Source organism: Pelobates fuscus, chromosome 3 (assembly GCF_036172605.1).
Source record: "Pelobates fuscus isolate aPelFus1 chromosome 3, aPelFus1.pri, whole genome shotgun sequence".
Taxonomy (NCBI): Eukaryota; Metazoa; Chordata; class Amphibia; order Anura; family Pelobatidae; genus Pelobates; species Pelobates fuscus.
The window spans coordinates 328,739,831-328,763,259 of record NC_086319.1 but is presented as its reverse complement, the minus strand read 5'-3'; the positions used below and the strand labels follow the sequence as shown (position 1 = coordinate 328,763,259).

Genomic DNA, 23,429 nt, shown 5'->3' with positions numbered 1-23,429 from the left:
GGACATATCCCCAAACTGACTAAAATCAGTACACAATGTTTGTGCCATATTATTTGTTATGAGATATGTGTAATAACTGAACAACAATATATATATATATATATTGTATACTGAAAAAAGGACCTTAAGAACTCAGCTTTCAAGTATGCACTGTTCATTATCTGATTGTATCTCAAATGTATGTCCCCCACACCTCTCCCACCTTTTTTCTTTTGGTACCCCAGATCCTTCCCCTTTTCTCTTTTCTTGTTATGCAAAACTGATAATAGACATTTATTGAAAAGAATAATACAAAGGGCATTAGCAAAGGAAAACTAAGAAAACAAATGTCAGCACTGCTTCAAATGAACTGTTAACCAAGTTTTGTGGTCAACTCATTTCAGTACAAACATGTATAATGCATGGGCATACAGAGAACCTATAAGCATAGTGCCCAGTATAGTAGGAGGTTTGTTGGAACAGTTCTGTGTTTTATCTTTTTCCAGTTAAACACCATATTAAAAAACAAAAACAAAAAACTTCCAATTATTTTTTTGTACAGTGTGTGGTTGCTGTGTATGCATACAGCTCACAGCAGTTGGACCACAGGAAGTAAATATTCATAGCTGATTCCCCCCCTCCTAAACCTTTAGTTAGAGGTCATGGCTTGCTATAATTACAGATAACGAAACTATGGCCGCTCCTTTCCGTAAACAGGTTGCAACCATTGCTGGAGTAATTGTTACAATACATGTTATACACTAGCAGGCTGTCATGAGATGTCTCTTGAGATATTCTCTCACAAGACCAAGGATTACAAAATACAACTCTCCCAAGAGTAAAATGAAACCTGAAAGCTTTAAAAAAAAACCATCAAAAACATCCTTGTATAGCCCTTATATTTAAAGGCAGTGCTAGAAAACATGTACATGTGTATAACTCAGTAAGAATAAGTAATGAATGCATCTTAACAGGTTATATACATGTTTTATTACGGACTAATAAGCAAATGTTTTAGTTTTTTTTAAATAGCAAAAATTTAAATTCTGGCTCTTTAAAATTTTAATTTGTTCAGTAGGTTCAGCAGTGCACTACTAGTGAGTGGCTAATTAAACTATATTTTGAAAATTATAGTTTAAGGTAGGCTAGCCAAAATAGATCCCAAATTGTTCAAAAACTGGCTAGAACTCTACTTTTGGTCACTTGTGTTCAAAGAGAACATTAACAGCATTAGACAAAGTTTTTTTCAACATTCATGGAGAACGTCAAAGTTAAATATGCAGCTCTATTACACCAGCTGTCCTGTCAAACTGAGCTTCGAGATGGACTAGAAGTGCCACCAATGGTCACCAAACAAATAATTACCTTTTAATTTAAGCAATATGTTTGAGCTCACACAATCAAGTAAATAGTATATTGTGGCTTTTAATTCAAAATGTAGGAGATAGATTTAAAAAAAAGTGAAGTCTACCCTGAGACCAAACACATGTCAATCTGCGTTGCGTAGCTGTGGAAAATGAGATGCCGTGTTATTAAGTACTATGCAAGTAAGACCCAGGAGAAAACTCTCAGCTTCACAACAATCCTCTCCAGGTGTGACAAAACCCTACCTCTGCTACACATCACATGAGATGAATGCCAACCCACGTCGGTGTCTGTAAATATTGCTAGAAAGACTGCAGCAACTATAATTAGATGTAATTTTAAAGGAGTACTTCACGCTGAAACAGACATTTTTTAAGGCATTGTAAAAATATTGCAATAGAAAAATATGCAGAGGGCACATTTACCTATCAAGTCTCTGGACCTTCTCTAACATGGACACTGTTGATCGCCTTATCTACTAGCTCTTGTACTAGTATCGAGAGTATAACGTAGCTCCCATTTAGCTTACCTCATACCTATATAAGTGTTCTTCTCTCAGAAAAGTAGCGTGTGTCTCTTTCATCAATAAATTGGCCAATCCTAAATTGCAGCAAATATTATCAGGGTTATTCACTAAAGGGAAAACTCAAGGTGAATTCAAAGTCAATTTTAAATTTAATGTCATAATAGCCAACATGGAAAAAAATCTCTAAGCCAAGTATGCTTTTAGTTCAACTACTGTGTCCTTAAATTTGAAATTCACTTTAAATTCTCACTTTAGTAAATAACCCTATATTAGTAGTATTAAATGAATACTCTAAGTTTATTTATTTGAAATGTTAACGTGTTTTTTGCCTATGTTACTGCTCCTCCCATGCCCCCACAAAGCAAAATGGCCTTAACAATCATCACAAGTCAGAGCTTCTAGTGGCTGCCAACCTGACAGTCACCGCCTGGTATTGGATAAGTTTAAACACTGCCATTTCTTTTTGCCTTTCTGGAAAGGAGAGATAGTAACACACTTTCCTACATCTGTTGTCCCAGAATCAGGATCCCGGGAAGAGGGGAGTAAAGTAATGCGATTTTGCAATTGGCTTCCCACAAAAGGGGTGGGCCGACCAATGAGGGGCATGCACACCCACATTACAGGACAGGATCGAAAATCAGGACCGTCTTGCCTGAACTCGGGATAACTGAGGGGCATGTGGTATCCATGCACCAAAACCACCAATTTATGAATATAGAAAATTTAAATATATAATTTATATTCATCTGGATGAGTGTTTTATGCCATGCACACAAACACAGCCATGTACATACACACACATGAATGCACCAAAGCATGCATCAAAGCATGCATCACTAACTTTTCATTGTAATTCCATGCAGGAAATAGGGAGGACAGCAAGCACAATGAGAATGAGGGACATTAAAATTGTTATGCAAATTTCTAGAGGTAGTAAAAATAAATCTACATAAATACAACAATATATTTCTAAACTGCAAAATACAGACGATGAATGCTCTGTGGTTAAAGTCAGTCTATATTAAAATTCCTTGCATTGGCAGACAGACAAACAAGCAATCCTTTAACCCCTTAAGGACACATGACATGTGTGACATGTCATGATTCCCTTCTATTCCAGAAGTTTGGTATCTATACAGTGGTAACTCGGTTTATAAACGCCTCTCTTAACATAATTTTCGGTTTACAAAGGAAAAACCATTGAAAATAATGCCTCGGTTTACAAATTTTTTAAACAATACAAAGCAAGTTTCCCCAGGATGCATTGCACCTGGGAGGTTTATAGCACTGCCCCCTGCATGCTGGAGTCTGTGGGTAGCACGTGGCGTCGAGTGTGGAGGTGTTGGAGCGGCTTTTGCATCGAGTTTTGGAGCCATTCTGGAAATTTTTGCAGTGGTTTTGGGACTTTTTTGGTGCATTTCTCAAGTTGTGGAAAGGTAGGAAGCTGAGCTTTGTCGTTTGCATGCCTTTTGCTGTGTGTTCTGCATTGTGGGTTTGTTTCCATTTTTCTCAATAAGAAACGTCCCGAAGAACATTAGATTCGTAAACCGAGGTACCACTGTATTTGTTTAATTCTACATGAAGAGGCTAGATATTATAATTCAAATTAAAATCAAAAAAATATTTTGCCAATTAGAAAACAAGCCACGATTCTAGTTTCCGTGTGTGAGTCAAGTGCAGGTTAACAGAGACAATTTCAATGGCAAGGGAAGATGAAATCCAATCAGCCCATTAACAGCCTTGCAATGAATGCTTAGAAATCTCCAGTGTATCTGTTACGCGACAGGGCAATCCATGATCTTAAACAGATAATGACTGTGCTGGTGCAATCTGCAACTCATGTAAAGCAGGACAAGAATTCTGTATTAAATAATACAACCCTGTGTTTATATTTGCATATGAAAGAGAGATGCTCTTTTAGAAATCAGATTACAGCCTTCGAGAATCGGGGAGGAGGTGGGGGTTTCCCAGCAACTCTGCCAGTAGTTTTTTAATTGGTAGAATTAATTTCCTTGCAAGGTAAAATGAAATGGGTGTATATTCCAAGATTCAAATAAACATTTCAATTTTAATTAAGTGGATAGTTAATACAATGCTAAACAAAAATCTGCACACCAGTCAAGCCATAAGACTTGCTTTTCCCACAAATTTGCAGTGATGTTACTACCGCAAAGGATTCTGGGTGGGCATATGCAAATTATTGGGAAAAGCAAGTCTTATGGCTTGACTGGTGTGCAGATTTTTGTTTACCATTGTATTAACTATCCACAGACTTCAGGTGGAAGGGGTTTTCAATCACAGGTTTTCCCCACCATAACCTTTTTGGTTTTTGCTTCCCAATTTTAATTAATTGAGACATGACTGCTAAAAGCATTAAAGGAATTTTATAGTGTATGGGATAAGTAAGATTTTTGGGCAGCCACCAGCAAGTGCCTCTAGTGGCTGTCTGATTAAGAGGCAGTCTTAGTCTTAATTACATTGCAGTCTTCGTCATGCAATGCAATTATTGCAGTTTCGCAAAAAATGCAATGATATATATTGCAAGACTAAGGGGCAAAGGGAGACTGCACCCAGACCACTTCAATGAGCTTAAGTGACTATTGCGTTACTTTAAGTCTCATCAAATGTTAATAAATAAGATAAAGGGGTCTCATCAACTGTTAATAAATAATATAAAGGGAATAGAATTGCCGTATATACTCGAGTATAAGCCGAGTTTTTCAGCACATTTTTTCTGCTGAAAAACCCCAACTCGGCTTATACTCGAGTCAATAGTCTGTATTATGGCAGTTTTCATTGCCATAATACAGACTGGGGGCTGCAGAGATGTTACTTACCTCTCCTGCAGCTCCTGTCAGCTCTCTCCTCCTCCGCGCCGTCCGTTCAGCACCTCGGTCAGCTCCCAGTGTAAATCTCGCGAGAGCCGCGCTTACAGTGTGAGCTGACAGAGGGAGCTGACCGGACGGCGCGGAGGAGGAGAGAGCTGACAGGAGCTGCAGGAAAGGTAAGTAACATCTCTGCAGCCCCCACAGCCCCCCCACTGAACTACCAACCCCACTGGACCACCAGGGAAGGAGCCCGCCTCCCTGGCCAGCTAGCAAGCAGGGAGGGGGGACGAAACAAAAATAAATTAATAATAAAATAATAATTTTAAAAAAAATAACATTACAAATAATAAATAATAATAAAAAAATATGAAAATAATTAAAAAAAATAATAAGTAAATAAAAAAAAATAATGAAAAAAAAATAATAAAATTGCCCACCCCCCCCCAAGGCTCTGCAACACACACATACACACACACACACACACACACACATACACACACACACTGCACTCATACACACACACACACTGCATTCATGCACACACTGCACTCATACACACACTGCACTCATACACACACACTGCACTCATACACACTGCACTCATACACACTGCACTCATACACACACACACACACACTGCATTCATACACACTGCACTCATACACACACACTGCATTCATACACACACTGCATTCATACACACACTGCATTCATACACACTGCATTCATACACACTGCACTCACACACACACTGCATTCATACACACACTGCATTCATACACACACACTGCACTCATACACACTGCATTCATACACACTGCACTCATACACACACACACACACTGCATTCATACACACACTGCATTCATACACACACACTGCATTCATACACACACTGCATTCATACACACACACTGCACTCATACACACACACTGCATTTATACACACACACTGCATTCATACACACACACTGCACTCATACACACGCTGCACTCATACACATGCTGCACTCATATACACACACACTGCACTCATACACACACTGCATTCATACACACACACTGCATTCATACACACACACTGCATTCATACACACACACGCTGCACTCATACACACACACTGCATTCATACACACACAATGCATTCATTATATACACACACTGGAAATAAATATTCAATTAATATAATTTTTTTAGGATCTAATTTTATTTAGAAATTTACCAGTAGCTGCTGCATTTCCCACCCTAGTCTTATACTCGAGTCAATAAGTTTTCCCAGTTTTTTGGGGTAAAATTAGGGGCCTCGGCTTATATTCGGGTCGGCTTATACTCGGGTATATACGGTATACACTTTTGTAACAGGAGACAATTCACAATACCATAAAACCTGTTTTTGCTCCAAATACTTTTGTTATCTTGACCTGGGAACTGCTGAGTTAAATGAAAAACACACTGACAGCCATTCATAGTTACTACTACCATATCAATGTAACATTACTTGTGACAATGTCTTTCATGTTCAAAACGTTTCTTGTGAATATCTCCGTTAACAAACAATGAATGCGGGGGCGGGGCCGGACCGCCATGCTGACCGGTCGCATGCTGGAGAGGCCACGGAGCAATCTGGCCTCTTAGGCTACTCTCAGAAGCCAACGTCTCAAACTTAACCCACAAGATACCCACACGGTCGCGGCAGAGGCGGCAGAACCCGAGATCGGGAGTTTCAGACCCCCTGGAGGCAGTACGAGACTTTGGGGCTGCGGCCTACTCGGAGGAGGAGCGGGGTGGACGGCCGCCACCATGCATCCCTCTCCAACTGCCATGAGCCGACTGGAAGAGTCGCCTGCCGGTCCCGTTTCCCCCCCTCTGGGCCGGGGGGGTCATCCCGGTCCCCACGGGGGAGAGTTCGAGCCGGGAAGAGCTTAAGACACCCGGAACACACAAGGCCTACCGTGTCAAATGGCGCCGACGAGAGCACTTCACCAACCGACCCTGCACAAACGACCCCGGCAGAGCACCTCACAACAGCAGGTCAGGCTCCACGTCCTGAACACAACGCCGAGACACTGGCACTCAAGGAGCACCCAAGATGGCGGCGCTGCCAACGAAGGCTCGCACAGAAGCATATGCATAGCTATCAGCAACACGCCGGGTGAGAAGCGAAGCCGTGCCAAGCATGAAGCATGAAGAATGATGGGCTCCCATATACAGGCAGCACTAACTGCCAAGCGATGGCACAAGATATAAGCCAGACATTAGCATTGCAGGCTCTGGAGAGACTAGCGTTTCCTAATAGGATTAGCCTGTTACCACCTCTCAACTTCCCTGCCATTCTCACGTATATATAACCACAGTCTGACTACCTGTTCTCTCCCATTAAGACCACTCACACAGCCAGACCACATAAATGCACTGAAAAATCTATATATATATAACCTATGACATCCCTTTTCATACTTGCCTTATCACTGTGCACCAAAGATGAATACACCAAACTGCATTGTGTGATCTACACAATTTTATGCTACAGAGCGCTACAGATAAAAGCGCATGTCAAAGCTTGTTAAATAATCTATAAAATGTGCAGTTATTTCCATGCCATAAATGTACCAATAATGTGTTTAATATCTGCTTGAATATGCTGTTGTGGCATTGTCAAAAGTTTGTTAACCCCTGCAGGATGAAAAATAAAGAATTTAAAAAAACAAAAACAAACAATGAATGCCAGTAGAACAAAACTTTCAAAGAAAGAAATTTTAATTGAAAACAAAAGTTGCCTTTGAGAGAATATGGCAGCATTCCACCATTATGGCATACCATTTTCAAAAGTAGGCAACCTAGAGTATTCCAAATGGTGTATTTTGAGATGTTTGTTCTAGAAACTTAATCACAAATGCAGGCCTCGTTTAGTGGTTATACTTTTACAATGAAAGGGTTAAACAGCACCGTACATACCGCGATCGCAGCTGCGACCGGGCCAGTCACTCCAGGGGGCCCGGCCGCCCTGCGGACCCCTGCGTCCGGGTATCCGCCGCCATCTTTTGCGGCCCCGGACCACGTGACAAACCGCCTGGGCCGCCGTCCAAGGGTTCCGTAGGGTGGCCCATGCTGTCAGGGCCACCCAATGTATATGGATTGTCAGGGGGCCCGGTCAGCGCTGGGCGCTTTCACAGCGCGACCGGGCTCCCTGTGATGAGATCATTGCTGGGAGGAAGTGACTGCACATCACTCCTCCCAGCATACAGAGAGCCGCGCGGGAGGAAGTAGGAGGGAGTCAGTGGGAACTCTGACTCCCATCAATCTGAGCCACCACTGTGTGTGTGTGTGTGTGTCTGTATGTATGTGTGTATGTGTGCCTGTCTGTATGTATGTATGTATGTCTTTGTATGTGTGTGTGCCTGTCTGTGCCTGTGTGTGTGTCGGTCTGTGTGTTTTGGTCTATATGTATGTGTCTGTGTGTCTGTCTGTATGTATGTATGTGTGCCTGTCTGTTTGTATGTATGTGTATGTGTTTGTATGTATCTGTCTATCTGTATGTGTCTATGTGTGTGTTTGTATGTATGTGTGTGTGTATGTGTGTGTCTGTGGGGGTGGGGGAGACACGGATCAGTTTCGCACCGGGGCCTCATGGATTGTGTGTACGCCACTGGGGTTAAATATCTTTTTTTTTTTTACTTGCCTCTTTCCAGTGCTGAGGTTTCCTCTGCGCTAGTCAGGTCCCCTTCTCCTGCAATGTCACAGCGATGGTGGGATTTAAACTGCATTGGTCAATGCTTTTTTTTTTAATGGAATTTTAAGACATTAAATGCCTCATACCCAACATCGCTCCATGGAGTAAAACTCCATCAAGAAACCGCAATGCTTTCATTGCAGGGTGAAACAGACAGGGACACTGCGCCCAGAGCACTTGAATAAGATAAAGTAGTCTGGGTTCCTATAATGTTGTCAGGGTACCTGAAGTCTCTACCTCCGAGAGAGGCAGAGACTTAGACGTCTATCCCTCCGGACGGGCTGTTTCCTCTGTTCCTCGCGGCCCTCCCGGTCACGTAAACGCCGGCCGCGAGGGAGTCACTTCCTTTTGTAGCAGGACGTCCGGAAACCGACGTCATGACGCCAGCCCGGAACGACCTGTCACTCAATCCTTTAGAGACTAATCAGATCTCGTCGGAGGCGTGTCTCTCTCTCCGAGCCAGGGTATTTAAACTTGCTTCTCCCATTTGCTCATTGCCCTGTCGTGGTTCTAGCCTGTCTAGTCACACAGTGCTCTGGTATTTTCTGTTATCCCTTTGGTTCCGACCCGGTTTGTTTGACTTACTCTGTTTACCTCTGTTATCCTTGACCCGGCTTGTTCCTCGCTTACCTGTCCTCTCGTTCCCTCGACCTCAGCTTGTCTCTGACCATTCTCTATACTCTCCGTACGTTAGTCCGGCCATTCTAAGGTCCGGTATACGTATCCTGTACCTGTTTGTACTCTGCGTGTTGGATCCCTGTCCCGATCCTGACAAATGTCCATTTAATTAATTCTTACATTAATGGGAAAAATAAAGTACACCCTCTTTTCTATGGTTTCTATGGTTTTACATATCGGGACATAATAACAATAATATGTTCCTTAGCAGATCTTAAAATTAGGTAAATATAACCTCAGATGAACAACACTTGACATATTACACTGTGTCATGATTTATTTAACAAAAATAAAGCCACAATGGTGAAGCCATGTGTGAAAAACTAAGTACACTTTATGAATTAATATCTTGTAGAACCACGATTAACTGCAATAACTTGAAGTAACTGTTTTCTCTATAGCTTTATCAGTCTCTCACATTGTTGTGGCGCAATTTTCGCCTACTCTTCTTTACAACATTGCTTCAGTTCATTGAGGTTTGCTGACACTTGTTTATACACAGCCCTCTTAAGATCGTGCTTGAATGTTTTCCACTTTTGAATAATCTTTCTCACTGTAGAATGATGGAATTTAAATTGTTTGGAAATGGTCTTATAAGACTTTCCAGTTTGATGGGCAGCAACAATTACTTCTCTAAGATCATTGCTGATGTCTGTCCTCCTTTGCATTGTGCTAACACACACACCTGAATGCTCCAGACCAGAAAACTACTCAAACTTTTATAGAGGTGATCAACTTGCTGGTGATCAATTAATCAATGGCATTTGATTAGCAGCACCTGTCTGCTACTAAGCTTCTTAATTCCTATGGAAGCAGTATGGGTGTACTTACATGGTTATATAGGCTGAAAAGAGACATGCGTCCATCAAGTTCAGCCTTTCTCACATTTGGTTTTGCTGTTGATCCAAAAGAAGGCAACAAAAAAAAAACCAGTCTGAAGCACTTCCAATTTTGCAACAAACAAGGGGGGAAAAAACATTTTTGATCCCAGAATGGTAGTCACACATCTCCTTGGATCAAGAAGCCATTACCCCACTTACAAAAAAGTATATCCCTGTATAATAGGTTATTGCAAGTATTTATCCAATTGCTGTTTAAACATCTATATAGACTCTGATAAAACCACCTCTGCAGGCAGAGAATTCCACATCCTTTGTTCTTCATGTAAAAGAAAAAAAAGAATAAAAAAACACTTTCCTTTTCCTTAGACTAAATCTTCTTTCTTCCAGTCTTAATGCGTGACTTTGTGTTATACTTCTAGTAAATTACCGTATATACTCGAGTATAAGCCGACCCGAATATAAGCCGAGGCCCCTAATTTTACCCCCAAAAACTGGGAAAAACGTATTGACTCGAGTATAAGACTAGGGTGGGAAATGCAGCAGCTACTGGTACATTTCTAAATAAAATTAGATCCTAAAAAAATTATATTAATTGAATATTTATTTACAGTGTGTATATATAATGAATGCAGTGTGTGCGTATGAAGGCAGTGTGTGCATATGAATGCAGTGTGTGTATGAGTGCAGTGTGTGTGTATGAGTGCAGTGTGTATGTGTATGAGTGCAGTGTATGTGTATGAGTGCAGTGTGTGTGTATGAGTGCAGTGTGTGTGTATGAGTGCAGTGTGTGTGTATGAGTGCAGTGTGTATGTGTATGAGTGCAGTGTGTGTGTATGAGTGCAGTGTGTGCATGAGTGCAGTGTGTGTGTATGAGTGCAGTGTGTGTGTATGAATGCAGTGTGAGTGTGTGTGATGCAGTGTGTGTGTGATGCATTGTGTGTTTGTGTGTGTGTTGCAGAGCCTTGGTGGGGGGTGGGCATTTTGATTCATTGTTATTTTTTAATTATTATTTTAATCATTTTTTTTGTTTTATTATTATTTATTTTATTAAATAATATTTTATTATTATTTATATTTTATTTATTTTTTCGTCCCCCCTCCCTGCTTGATACATGGCAGGGAGGGGGGCTCTCACTCCCTGGTGGTCCAGTGGCATTGGCAGTTCAGTGGAGAGCGTTTACTTACCACTCCTGCAGCTCCTGTCAGCTCCCTTCTCCTCAGCGCCGGTCCGGTCAGCTCCCTCTGCAAGTCTCGCAGTGTAAGTCTCGCGGCCGCGCTATGACCCCGCGGCTCTCGCGAGACTTACACTGGGAGCTGACAGGGGAGCTGACCGGACCGGCGCGGAGGAGGAGGGAGCTGACAGGAGCTGCAGGAGAGGCAAGTAAACGCTCTCTGACAGCCCCCCTCCTACACAGCCCCATTGTCTGTATTATGGCAATGTAAATTGCCATAATACAGACATTGACTCGAGTATAAGTCGAGTTGGGGTTTTTCAGCACAAAAAATGTGCTGAAAAACTCGACTTATACTCGAGTATATACGGTATACTTGGTTTTTCACACGTGGCTTCTCTATTTTGGCTTTATTTTTGTTAAATAAATCTTTACACGGTGTAATATGTGATGTCTGGTTGTTCATCTGAGATTGTATTTACCTAATTTAAAGATATGCTAAGGAACAGATGACTTATTATGTCTTGATATGTAAAACCATAGTATTCAAAGAGGGTGACCTTTCTTTTTCCCATGACTGTATATCAACCAATGATACACAGTCTATCAGGGACTGAGTATGTTTGTGCATGCAATATAAAAGTCAAGAATGGGGTTTTGCAATGTGTGTGTAATTGTATTCTGGGAATGTGTGTTTGCAATTTACATGTCTGTGTATGCTGAGAATAGCTGTTTGCAATGTACATCAGTGATGTGGAAATTTTACAAATACTTATCTATGGGAGAAAAGTGGTAGCATAATATAACAGTCCGTATATTACAAATACTTTGCAAAATATTAGCTAAAAGAGCCAGCTCTGCTAGTTGGTTTTCAATAGATCACAAAATATGGTTTAGAGAATAAATATAAAGGCATGTTTGCACATCATGATTTAAATTACCACATGATTATTATGCACACTGGTAGAGGATCAAATGAATGGAAAGTTAGCTGTTGGTTTACCCTAATTTAAACCATAGGATTGTTACGGATTAGCAGTGGAGCCTGGTTCATAGGGGCAGGTGGGCATCTGTTAGAAAAAACATGTATGTCTATCGTGATCATATGTGCAATTTCTATTCTTCCTTTCATGGATGACTGGAGATGTTACATGTTTTCAACAGGGCCTAGCATCTCAAGTGGGCAGAGCTCAACAAGCAGGGAGGGGGGCAGCAGCACTCCATCTTTAAACTTCACCAGCTGTCACTGCAGGCGACGATAAGTTAAGGGGATATGTGAGATTCCATATTAAGTGTGGAGCTACACTGAAATCTATTAAAACTACATCTCTCAAAAACACAAAGATGTTCCAACATGTGGTTTCCTTAAACAAGTATGATTAGTCAAATCCAGTTTTTAACGTTACACTGTTACGTCATATGGTATCTTTACTGTGACCTATCACAATAACATCCTCTATCAGTACAAAGAACAAAAATTCAGGTAAACCGATCTCATGACATCAATTATTAACTTGCTTAATAAATACATTTTATCCAGTTTCATGGAGGCATCCAACGAAGCAAAGTACATTGCTGCCAATAACGTTTTGCTACCACTTCAAAATTTTCACGAAGAACAACGCAAGGATATTTTTCCTTTCAACTTTTTCTGTTTTGCTGCATGTTCACAGACAGGAGGTGAAAACTATCAGATGTCTACCCTGGGGCAATGGAGAACGGCCAAGAATTTGTGCTGCTTCCAATTACTCTCTTTATTGACTGCAGAAAAAATAATGATTAGCTAAGGAAAAAGGGGAACCCAGACCTTCACTTCTACGGTGCTTGGGAGGTTAGTCAGCACTACAGAGGCTCCAGGTCGATAATGCGCCAGTGTGGCACCGCAATGTTAACCACTTGATGCCCCTGACAAAAATACATCATTCTACCTGCGCCTAAATAATTCAGCACAAAGAAATGATAGTAAATATAAAACTGCTTAAAAAGATTATATAAGTATTTAAACACTGTGAAGTTGATCTTACCCAGGGATTGGTGTAGTAATAAGTCTATAGTCACACAAGTCAAATCCAAACCATGTGGTAAAATAGCATAAAGGATTACAGTCACTTCTACTTGAGCACAGCCAGATTACAAAACAAAAAAAGACTTAGAAATGGATAATGTGACTGCAGGCATTAACAACTTTTACTGACTTTGGTAATTCCCAGACTACAGGTGGGGGGAAGGGGGGGGGGGGGTCGGGAGTCATGTTTTATATTTGTTTGTATGTTTGGCTTCGGTAGTTGTGATGGGTTAAGGTACTAATGGGGCACTGTAAGCACAGTAACCAGTATAGCTTAGTATTGCAATGGTTATGGGGAAAATTGTCTGTGGATGTCGAGACCCAATCTCTTGCCAAACCCTTAGAACATTTTGACCATCGCCTTCCTCTGGTTGAATCGATTTTGCAGAACTGAAAACTGCACGTTGTCTAAGCTATTTGTAATATATACTTTCTTTTGAAATGGACCTCAAGAAGCTGCACCATTCCAAATCAGGATATAGCTTCAACAATCTGTGTATATTGCTACATTTGTAAGCCCACTCCCTCAGTGACAGACATGAAGAGGGAAAGCTCTACGTCTTTCAAACTACATATTTGTAGAGTGTGCACATGACATACCAATCCCAACCTATTTCGGCAGGCTCTTTAACCCCTGAAGGACGGAGACAATTGTACACGTTCTGATCAAAACAAAATGTAAACAAAACCTTGAATTTTCGCTATGTCTGTTCAACCATAATTCACTTCTTTCATATTAAGTGCACCCACACTAACTATATATACACATTTGTTCAGGAGAAACAAGGCTTTCATTTACATCAAATATTTAGATATGAAACATAATTTTATAGGGATAAAAAACTAAAAAGTGTAAGAAATTAAGAAATTTTATTTTCTTAGTTCTGCGTGGCATTTAAACTGTGAATGTCAAAATACGGTTAGCTTTTACTGCAATAAAATACACATATTTGTGTTCAGCGATGATTCACAAGTACAACAGTGCTCCTTATGAACAGGTTTTATAGTGTTTTGGAAAGTTACAGGGTAAATATAGGGCTTTCCCCTTTCCAGTTATTACACATTGAAATTTGGATCAGGATTGGCTATGTTGCCTTTGTGCCAGGAATAGAGTTACCCTAACACGCAAACCTAACATGCAAACCTAAAGGAAACAGTAAAGGTACACGTATCGTATCGATATATGAAATATCTACAAGCAGACAGAGAATAAGCGAGGGATAGGCCGAGGTCAGGATAACAGAAATACACAGAATCGATAGCCAGGCCAAGATCAGGATAACAGAGAGCAAGAATAGTCAAACAAGCTGAGATCAGAAAACAGGAAATCCAATACACAGTATAAACACACTCTGAGGTAACAAGAACCACGACAGAGTAAAGAAACAAGGACAACCAGAAAGTATATATACGTTATACTGGGTTGTGATTGATCACAGAGGACCATTATGTCACAAGTGTGTATACTTCATCAAAAAGCGACACATGGGCTGGGAAGAATCCAAGTCATATATGATGTCATAATGAGGCATCAGGAAGTTAGGGATGAGTGTGTGTGCATTAAAACTCAGGAAATACATCATTTCTGTGATCGCGAGGTACAGGTATTATGACACTTTAATTGAGACCGTATTGCCAACCAGGAATGAAAATTACCCCCATCATGGCATACCATTTGAATAAGTAGACAACCCAGGATATTCAAAATGGGGTATGTCCAGTCACTGTCCAAATTAATAGTTCATATTCATTTTTTGCATTTTTCACAAATAAACTGGCATTTTACAGATGATATCATCAGCATTATATGTTTTATTGCTCTAAAACACTCATATTTGTGTTAAGTAATGTCTCACATGTACAACAGTACTCCCAGTGTCCAGGATTTGTGGTGTTTTGGAAAGCTAGAGGGTTAAAAATGTTTTCATTGATTTTATGTATATATATTTAATTGTATGCAGTGTAATGTCTCATTGTACACTGATATTAACACACAGAACAAACAGGGGAAATAAGAATCCGAAAGTAAAAATAAATGTTGTGACAATGGATGAGTTGGAGAATTTTTCCAGATCAGCTATTTTAGCCTAAGTTTTTCCATTTGAATTGAATTTGTTATAATTCAGGGTTTAGTAAGTATAGCTGTCTCATGCGATCCTACACAGACTTCAATGCTGTTCTGTGGTGCAAGTTGAAGAAGAGTGACAGGTTAAGTAAATCACTCCTTTGCCTGACCCCACCCACGGCTCCTGGACCCCAAGCAGCGATGTCACCATTAGGGGTCTTTGCAAATTATACAAAGACCCCACACGGTGACAGATCACCTTTAATTAATGTAAGGCTATATAGACCAGCAAAAGCAAAACAGGGAGGACCTTAGATACTAGCAGAAGGTTTTTAGGGACCACATTTTTATCCTAATGGAGTTATGAATGTGATTTTTAAAGGGGTTAAAGCAGAATGAATTGCAAATTAAATGCTCAAATCATGCTAAGTCAAATCAATTCAGTCAATATTCTTATACTTTAAGCTCGAAAAAAATATCCCAATCTAACGTGTCCTTTCCCAGTAACACTGTGCAATCTATTATGTTTAACCTCACACAGCAAAAAATATGTACAAATTGATCCTCAGAGGCATTGAATTGTCAATTTTTCTCCATGAATATGAAAACACATTAGCTACAAAAAAAGAAAAACAAATATGTACAGATGTGAGGCTTTTCTCTGCATCCTACCCATGCTTTGTTTCAGAGTATGAAATAAACAGGACTGTTTTCCCTATAAAGAACACAGCAATTAATCAATCATTCCTGGAGTTCATGTTCTATCTTAAATCTTTTTTCCCTAATCCAATTTAATTTAGCTTACCGGTCCAGAAAGACAGAATTATTGGGCAACATATTTATTGTCGTTCAGTATTCAGACGTAAGGCAAATTGAACCTTAAATGTAATTCTGTATTTTAATATATTTTGAACTCACTGGGTTATTTACTAAACTATGAGTTATCACAAAGTAAATCCAAATGGAAAAACTGGAAGGAAAAAGTCTTCAACTCAGCCATAGTCACAACATAGTTGTTTTTACCATTTGGATTCTTTTTGATCCCGTTGGTTCTGTGTGTTAATATCAATGTACAATGAGACATTAAACTGCATAAATTTAAATAAAAAGTGGAAAATGGAGACATTATAAAGCGGTTGACTGTGGCACATAAAATATTATTTATAAAATTCTATGACACTCAAAATGCCATAAAAATAAAATCTAGTAAACCCAGTTTTGAAGTAATCGAAGGAACACTATGTATTACTGACACTATAGTCTTGAAGTGTCTGGTTTGGTGACCGTCCCTGCTGCAATCTTCAAAACTTGGCTATTTTTGCCATTTGGGTTTAATTTGTGAAAATGTGAGGATTTATTTTTTATTTCCATTTGTTTTTTGCATTAATATCAATGTACAACAAGACAGCAAAATGAATTAATTTAAATTTTTAAAATGGGAACATTTACATATTCTAAAGTTTTGTAACAGTAGTGTATATGCACATAAAATATTTTGTACTTCATTTATATTTATATGACACTAACAATGCCATAAAAATCAAATCTAGTAAACCCACTTTTGGAATATTAAATCAACAAAAAAATGAAAATATTGGCCTGTTGGGCCATCATCATGGTCATGGGCTATGGTCCGACGCTCAGTAAGAGACCGGGTCACAGGTCTTGCTCTTTACATGCAAAACCACCTGCAGAACTGGCCAAATTGCCAGGCTCCTTTGATTTACATAGCAGATATCTGTCAGGTGATATACCTGCTTAAAGTTAGAGTTATCCCTGGGGAACAATTAAAAGTGATCTTTAAACCATAGGGAAAAATATAATTCTATACAAGGCCACATGGAAATATCAGAGTCAAACTGGCCATTAAGTGGTACTTGGGCAAATTATATGTTATCTGCATTAAATACTACTATAGATCTATTGACTATTACTCAATTGCTGCATATACAATAACAAGTTACTCATTTATTCCTCCTCTGCAGTTTAATGAAAAGCGTTATTTAAACATGGTATCATAAACAGATTAAGCAACTTCCCCCCCCCCCCCCCCTCATCCCTTTCTCAGCCAATAAATAAAATCCAGGTTGGACAAAACAGACATTGAGAATGTGAATTAAGTTAATTTTGTATTATAACGTGTGGTCAAGGATGGATGGCCCCTGAACCTACATGAGTCCCAGCACGGCTGTTTCTGCAAAACCATTCTGTAGAGCTGTCATAGGTATGTGGCTTACAGTGTCCCTTTAAGCACTGAGATTTAAATTAAAGATATATTGTTGTACATCTATATGTTGGCACCGAATGAAGGAATCATTGTTAACTACTTGAATACTAGGTTCATACCGCTTGCAGAAATAAAACACACTAGTTTGACTACATTTGTTCCTCCTTTTCCACACATATCCCACTCAGTGAGAGGGTTATTTCAAGGTCAAGCCTTACAGGGTGACTCCAATCACCATAACCACTTCTGCTTTTATAAATGGTGCACATCAAGAGATATATTATTTTTTTCTCTAATGGCTAGTTACACCTCTGGCACATGTGACTTAGGAATCTCTGAACTCTTTTCCGGGCTGCCTTATATTAATCCTGGGCAAAATGTATGTTTGTCGTCAGCATGCACTGTGCACTGGCAACAAAAGTGTTTGTCTCCCTGCTTCCTTCCCTCCTTCATGAAATACAGCGCTCCCCGCCTCCCTACACAAGTGTAGTCTATGAGAAAACTTTGATTAGACCATGCAAGGCCCTTGCTGTAGTCAAATGGAGGCGTGAAAGGCGCTGGGTTCCAGGTTAGTAAAACAACTTTTTCCCCCCCAAATTCTTACTGCACAATAAACGTGGCTCTGGAGGACAAGAGAGAGCAACAGCTGCAACCTGCATTTACTGTGATGTAGACAGTGAGACACAGTATTGAGCATCTAACAAAATACCTGTTCAGTGCACAGATCAAAAAATAATGACTGGGAAGCATACAAAAATTCAACTCTGTGTAAAGATTAAATAAAAATAAATACCCCCTGCTCAAATGTCTAGTGCAGCCAGCAGATCCACAAACCACCATACCAACATCAGCTCTTTACATAGATTTGGTACAAGGAGGTCCCTGTCATTCTGCCCGTACACACAGTTGCATATAACTGCAGTGTTTTACAAAAATGTACACAGCTATAAGCCAACACTTAGGGGTGTCTCAGGAAAATCAACGTGTATTTGAAGAAAGTTTGCCCCCCAACAGGTCCCAGCTTTCTGACTGAGCATGATGTAAGTTTAGAAGAAATAAAGATGGCAAAGCTTGGAAAGAATGGACACTCACTCTTCATGTATATGTATGCCAAGTGCAGTTAAAATATACAAGTAACATAACCCTCTATTTAGGAAAGACAGTCCCTATTTTGGGTCCAAATTAATCTGACCGTCTTTTGTATCCCAATGTAGGAGCTCAGTATTCTTGAGGTGTCTGAATTTATACGGTAATAATACTCACAGTAATATGTCTTTAAACTACAACAAATGTGTTTAGAAATTAGACTGTGTAAATAAGATACATTGTTCCTGTTCTAAATCACATTATAATTACAAAAAATGTTATTAGCTAGTCACATACAATTTCTCAGAAAAGCCACGCCACTGGCCACACCACTAAAATTAAAGTATCCCTCCTTGTCAGTTATGAAATGTTGGGTTGTATGACATAATACTTACTGCATAATGAAACTTTTCATTGTAATCACGATCATTGGCCTTCACCCGACGTTCTTCCTCTGAAAATACAAAATAATAAATTAATAAAATAATATAAGTTCCAATGAATATGTAAATAGAATACTATAGCTAAATTCTAAGTACAAACCCCATTAAAATATAAGGTGTGAACTCATACCGAAAGTAGACTCTGTTGATCTATATAAACAGACATATTTGAATAGCCTGCAACCTAGCTACTCATATAGAGATGTGTGTGATAGTAATGTATTTCTGTCAAAGCTACCAGTCACCTGCCTTAACTTAAAATGCATGCATTTTTATGCTATCAGTTAGAACAGTTAAAGTTCAATCTATTGCCTCATTATTGCATACTGACATGTGTTCATACGTGGCATAGGATAAACGGATAGCAAGTGATATCCACCAAATCTCTTGCAGAGACATTACACTAACTGTTCCCTAAGAGCGGTCACGGTGTGATTGGTATCCAGTGGTCACAAAGCAGACATAACACTAACTACAGTTTACTACCTTTGTATGTATGATTACTCACAGCATCATAGCGTGCCATGTTGGTGGTTTACCTTTCCTCTCCTGTTCATCCTAATGTTTAAACGACGTAAATCAGCTACAGTATAGATGACACTCTTGATTGATAGCAACGTTTTATTTACTTGACCTAGCATGTCTATGTTCAGCAATTAATGTCATGATCGCTGCTGTAGATTGGCTTGTCTAACTAGCCTTACTGGCAACCAGCCTATGTACTTTAACTTTTAAAGCGTGTACCTTAATCAGACACTCAAGGACCTAACCTAAGAATTGTTAATCGGTTTAGAATGTATTTTTCTCGCACTTGAAATGCCTTCATATAAATGTAATGCCTTAGACTTACGAACCGCAGCGCTACTAGCCATTTCAAATGTACGTTCAGTCTAACATGCTACACTATATTACCTTTATGTTTCAATGCCTGTATTCCTCATGTTGCATTTAACAGGAAAGAAATGTGCTGTTTACACTGCAAACTGTTGTGAAAATGCATGCAGAAGCTGTCGTGGCTCTGCGTGCTTGATGTTAATCTGAGCACATGAAAAATAGAAAAAAAATTTAAAATATAAAAAAAAATATATATATAAGGTGTGGCAGGATAGGGCCGTAAACAAAACAAATAAAAACTGGCTTAGAAATCTAACGTTTAAATGTAATGAAGCGTTTCTCACACATTGACTTTAACATTGTTGAAATACTTCACAGTCACAGGGTTAGTTTAAAATGAAATATGAACACAATAGTTTTTTTTTTTGTTTGTTTGTTTTTTAAAATTTAAAGTGTTCCTGTAACGGTCTTGTTCAAGTGCATTAAAATGAGTATTTTGAGCCTGGACTTTCCCTTTAATGCAGCTCGTCTGTAAAGATGTACTCCTGTAAAAGTCCAGCAACATTTACTGTGCCCTAGGATACTTTAACCAGCTGCCTGTCCACAGAGAGCAGATGTGTGTGCGCCTGTGTTGGTACAGACAGAGTCCACTGAAGATTATTGAAAAGACATGCTGAAACAGCAATAATGCCAAGTGAAGACGAAAGTAAGTTAGTGCAAAGGAGGAATAACTTCCATTCTGTCAGTGAAAACTTTTTAAATTATTTAAAAGTGGCTTTTTTTTTTTTAAAGAAAGGGTTCTTTGACTTTCTACAGTGCTATATATCCATATATAACCTTAAAGCAGTTTGTGGTAAATAATAACAAGACTGGGCATTTCTTTATTTAGTGTACAGACTTTGCAAGTCCAAAAGATGTGCAGATAGGTACCGTCTTCACATATCCCCTAGCATAGAACACAGGATTGCTCTCCCCAGGTGTGCATTCAAAGGTTTACTGGATTAAGATACCACCAGGCAGGTCCTTATAACACCCATCCTTGCCAGTTAACCTATTGGCCCTGTTCGAAAAAAAATAAACATTCCCCCTCCTTGTGGTGCTAGTTAGCCCAACTGTGCGTTTTAACATCATCTTCTTTGGTAGTTGACTCTTGGCTTGTTTAACGTTTATCCTGATTTCTGTACTTCTTTAGCCTCGGTTTGTATCTGTTTATCCGGTCTTCCCCTATCCTTGACCTTGGCTATCTCTCTGACTCTGTTCTCCGTTAACCCAGCCAGTCTAAGGATCTCAATGAAGTAGTCTGAGTGCTGTTGCCCTTTAGTTTTAACCCTTCAATATAAAACATTCCAATTAGTAGATACAGCAATTATTACATTGCAGGGTTAAACACGCCTCCAGTGGCTGTCTACCTGAACTCAGTTCTCACTTTTCACAGCTAACCTCCATTTCATTGGAGTACAGCTCTGGCTGAACATATGCTTTTCATCCCCAATGCTCCTCTACGCGAAGCACTGGATTGGACAAAAGAGAAGTGTCAGTGTGACAATGTGGGGGGCAAATTGCTGCAGGAGCATGAACAAAAAGGTAATACCATGTATTCTAGTTTTATTTAGATTGGGGGGGGCGAATCTAAATAAATAGGAAACCCCAATATTGTTAGGATACAGGTTTGTATTCCTGTTGTTATTGTGTTTTTTAATATGTGGAGTCTGTGATTGGAAGGTTATTTTTATATACAATGGAATAAAAGGTTCTTAAAGGACCACTATAGGCACCCAGACCACTTCAGCTTAATTAAGTGGTCTGGGTGCCAGGTCCAGCTAGGTATAACCCTTTTTTGCTGTAAACATAGCAATTCCAGAGAAACTGCTATGTTTACCTATGGGTTAATCCAGCCTCTAGTGGCTGTCTCATTGACAGCCGCTAGAGGCGCTTCCACGCTTCTCACTGTTATTTTCACACTGAGAAGACGCCAGCGTTCATAGGAAAGCATTGAGAATGCTTTCCTATGAGACAGGCTGAATGCGCGCGCGGCTCTTGCCGCGCATGCGCATTCAGCCAGGGACGTCAGAAAAGGGAGGAGAGTCCCAGCGCCGAGGGAGCCCAGCGCTGGAAAAAAAGGTAAGGGATTAACCCCTTCCTCCCCCCTCAGCGCCACTGGAGTGGGACCCTGGGGGTGGGGGCACCCTCAAAGCACTATAGTGCCAGGAAAACGAGTATGTTTTCCTGGCACTATAGTGGTCCTTTAAGACACTCGCATCCTGTAATATGGGCAGGAAAATTATCTCCTGCTTCCACAAAGATACTAAAACAAGGGAGTCTCGAAGCCCCCAACATCAAGACCTTATTAACAAAGGATCAAGGAATATTCAGTTCCTAGTCATAATTTGTTGCCATCACTGTATACAGTATCCACAAGGAGTGACCACCCTCCAATCATCATCTCTAGCTCACTGTGACTGCAGTTAGCATTAAAGTGCAGATTCTACAAAACGTTTTCCGTTAGTATATATATATTTATTTAATTCTTTAATTTTATTTTTTGTGCAATGCAATTACAGGCAAGCTTGCAATGCCACGAAAGCCAGAGCAAGTATGACAAGATATATGAGAGAGACATTTGTAAGGCATTGCGACTTTTCAGCACAATTTTATAATAACATAACATAAGGATAGGCTAAGTGAATATGCCTACACGTTGGATACTTGCTATTGGTCAGAATAATCAAACATAAGCTAGCCATTTGTAATGAAGCTCTAAGAAGATAAAAATGGAAACTGGCTAGACATGAAGTGTATAACAGGCTGGCTACACATAAGGCTAGCTAGACAGGAGATAAAGGCTATGAGTATGAATTTACATGCTAATTATGAACCTGCTTAAACCACTGGTACTGCGCTCAGTATGTGGGCAGGAATGTCCAGGTGAGTAACTGTGGATCCGCGCCAGGTCTGGGCTCTTCTCCAGACCCCGGTTTGTGTGTGAACTTGCACCACCGTTCCACAGTCTGCGACTTTATTGTGGGACAAGTTCACTTGAAGTTCCACTTCTGTGGTAGACACTAGCTTTGGTTACCATGACCTGTAGCAGATACCCCCTCTTGGGGTAAATCCCCTCAAGGCCCTCAGCCTTAAAGTGTGGTATTGGGCAGTTGGCCATCCGGAGCCTGTACGGAGGCGGGAAGCTCGGGATCTCTGTTTAGGATGCTTGTGTGTGGAGGTCTTCCTTGAGGTCAGGCGTTGCACGAGGTGCATGTTGTTGGGTGGTGCATACATGCTGCCTCTTCACCTCCAGCTGCTTCTGTCGCTTGTATAGCTTCCGCCAGAAGTTGGAAAAGATTTCTTCTAGCGTCAGCCATCTTAGGACACGCTATAATATGTGCACAGAGTTCCAGGCATGCCTGTGGGGTCATGCTCCACCAGTGGTTCAGCTAGTATTTGCTGGTGGAGGGGGATGGGGGTTAATGGGGTGCCGGTTGCGTTAGCTTGCTTTGACAGTGGCAGGAACAGGGAGGTCGGCCGGCTCTCCCTCGTCTGCCGTTGCGGGTAGGCCGCAGTTGTTGTGACAGGTTTAGACCGCCCGCACTG

The 23,429-nt window shown here is 40.2% G+C and overlaps 1 protein-coding gene across 1 annotated transcript in view; it reads right to left on the bottom strand.

The window, feature by feature from the left end:
- The window catches only part of ATP8B4 (ATPase phospholipid transporting 8B4 (putative)), a 215,325-nt gene that overhangs the window by 148,451 nt on the left and 43,445 nt on the right, over positions 1–23,429 (bottom strand). Inside the window, exon 3 of the mRNA XM_063449017.1 lies at positions 18,960–19,018. Coding sequence (XP_063305087.1) covers positions 18,960–19,018 — 59 coding nt within the window. The remainder of the gene's footprint in view (positions 1–18,959; positions 19,019–23,429) is intronic.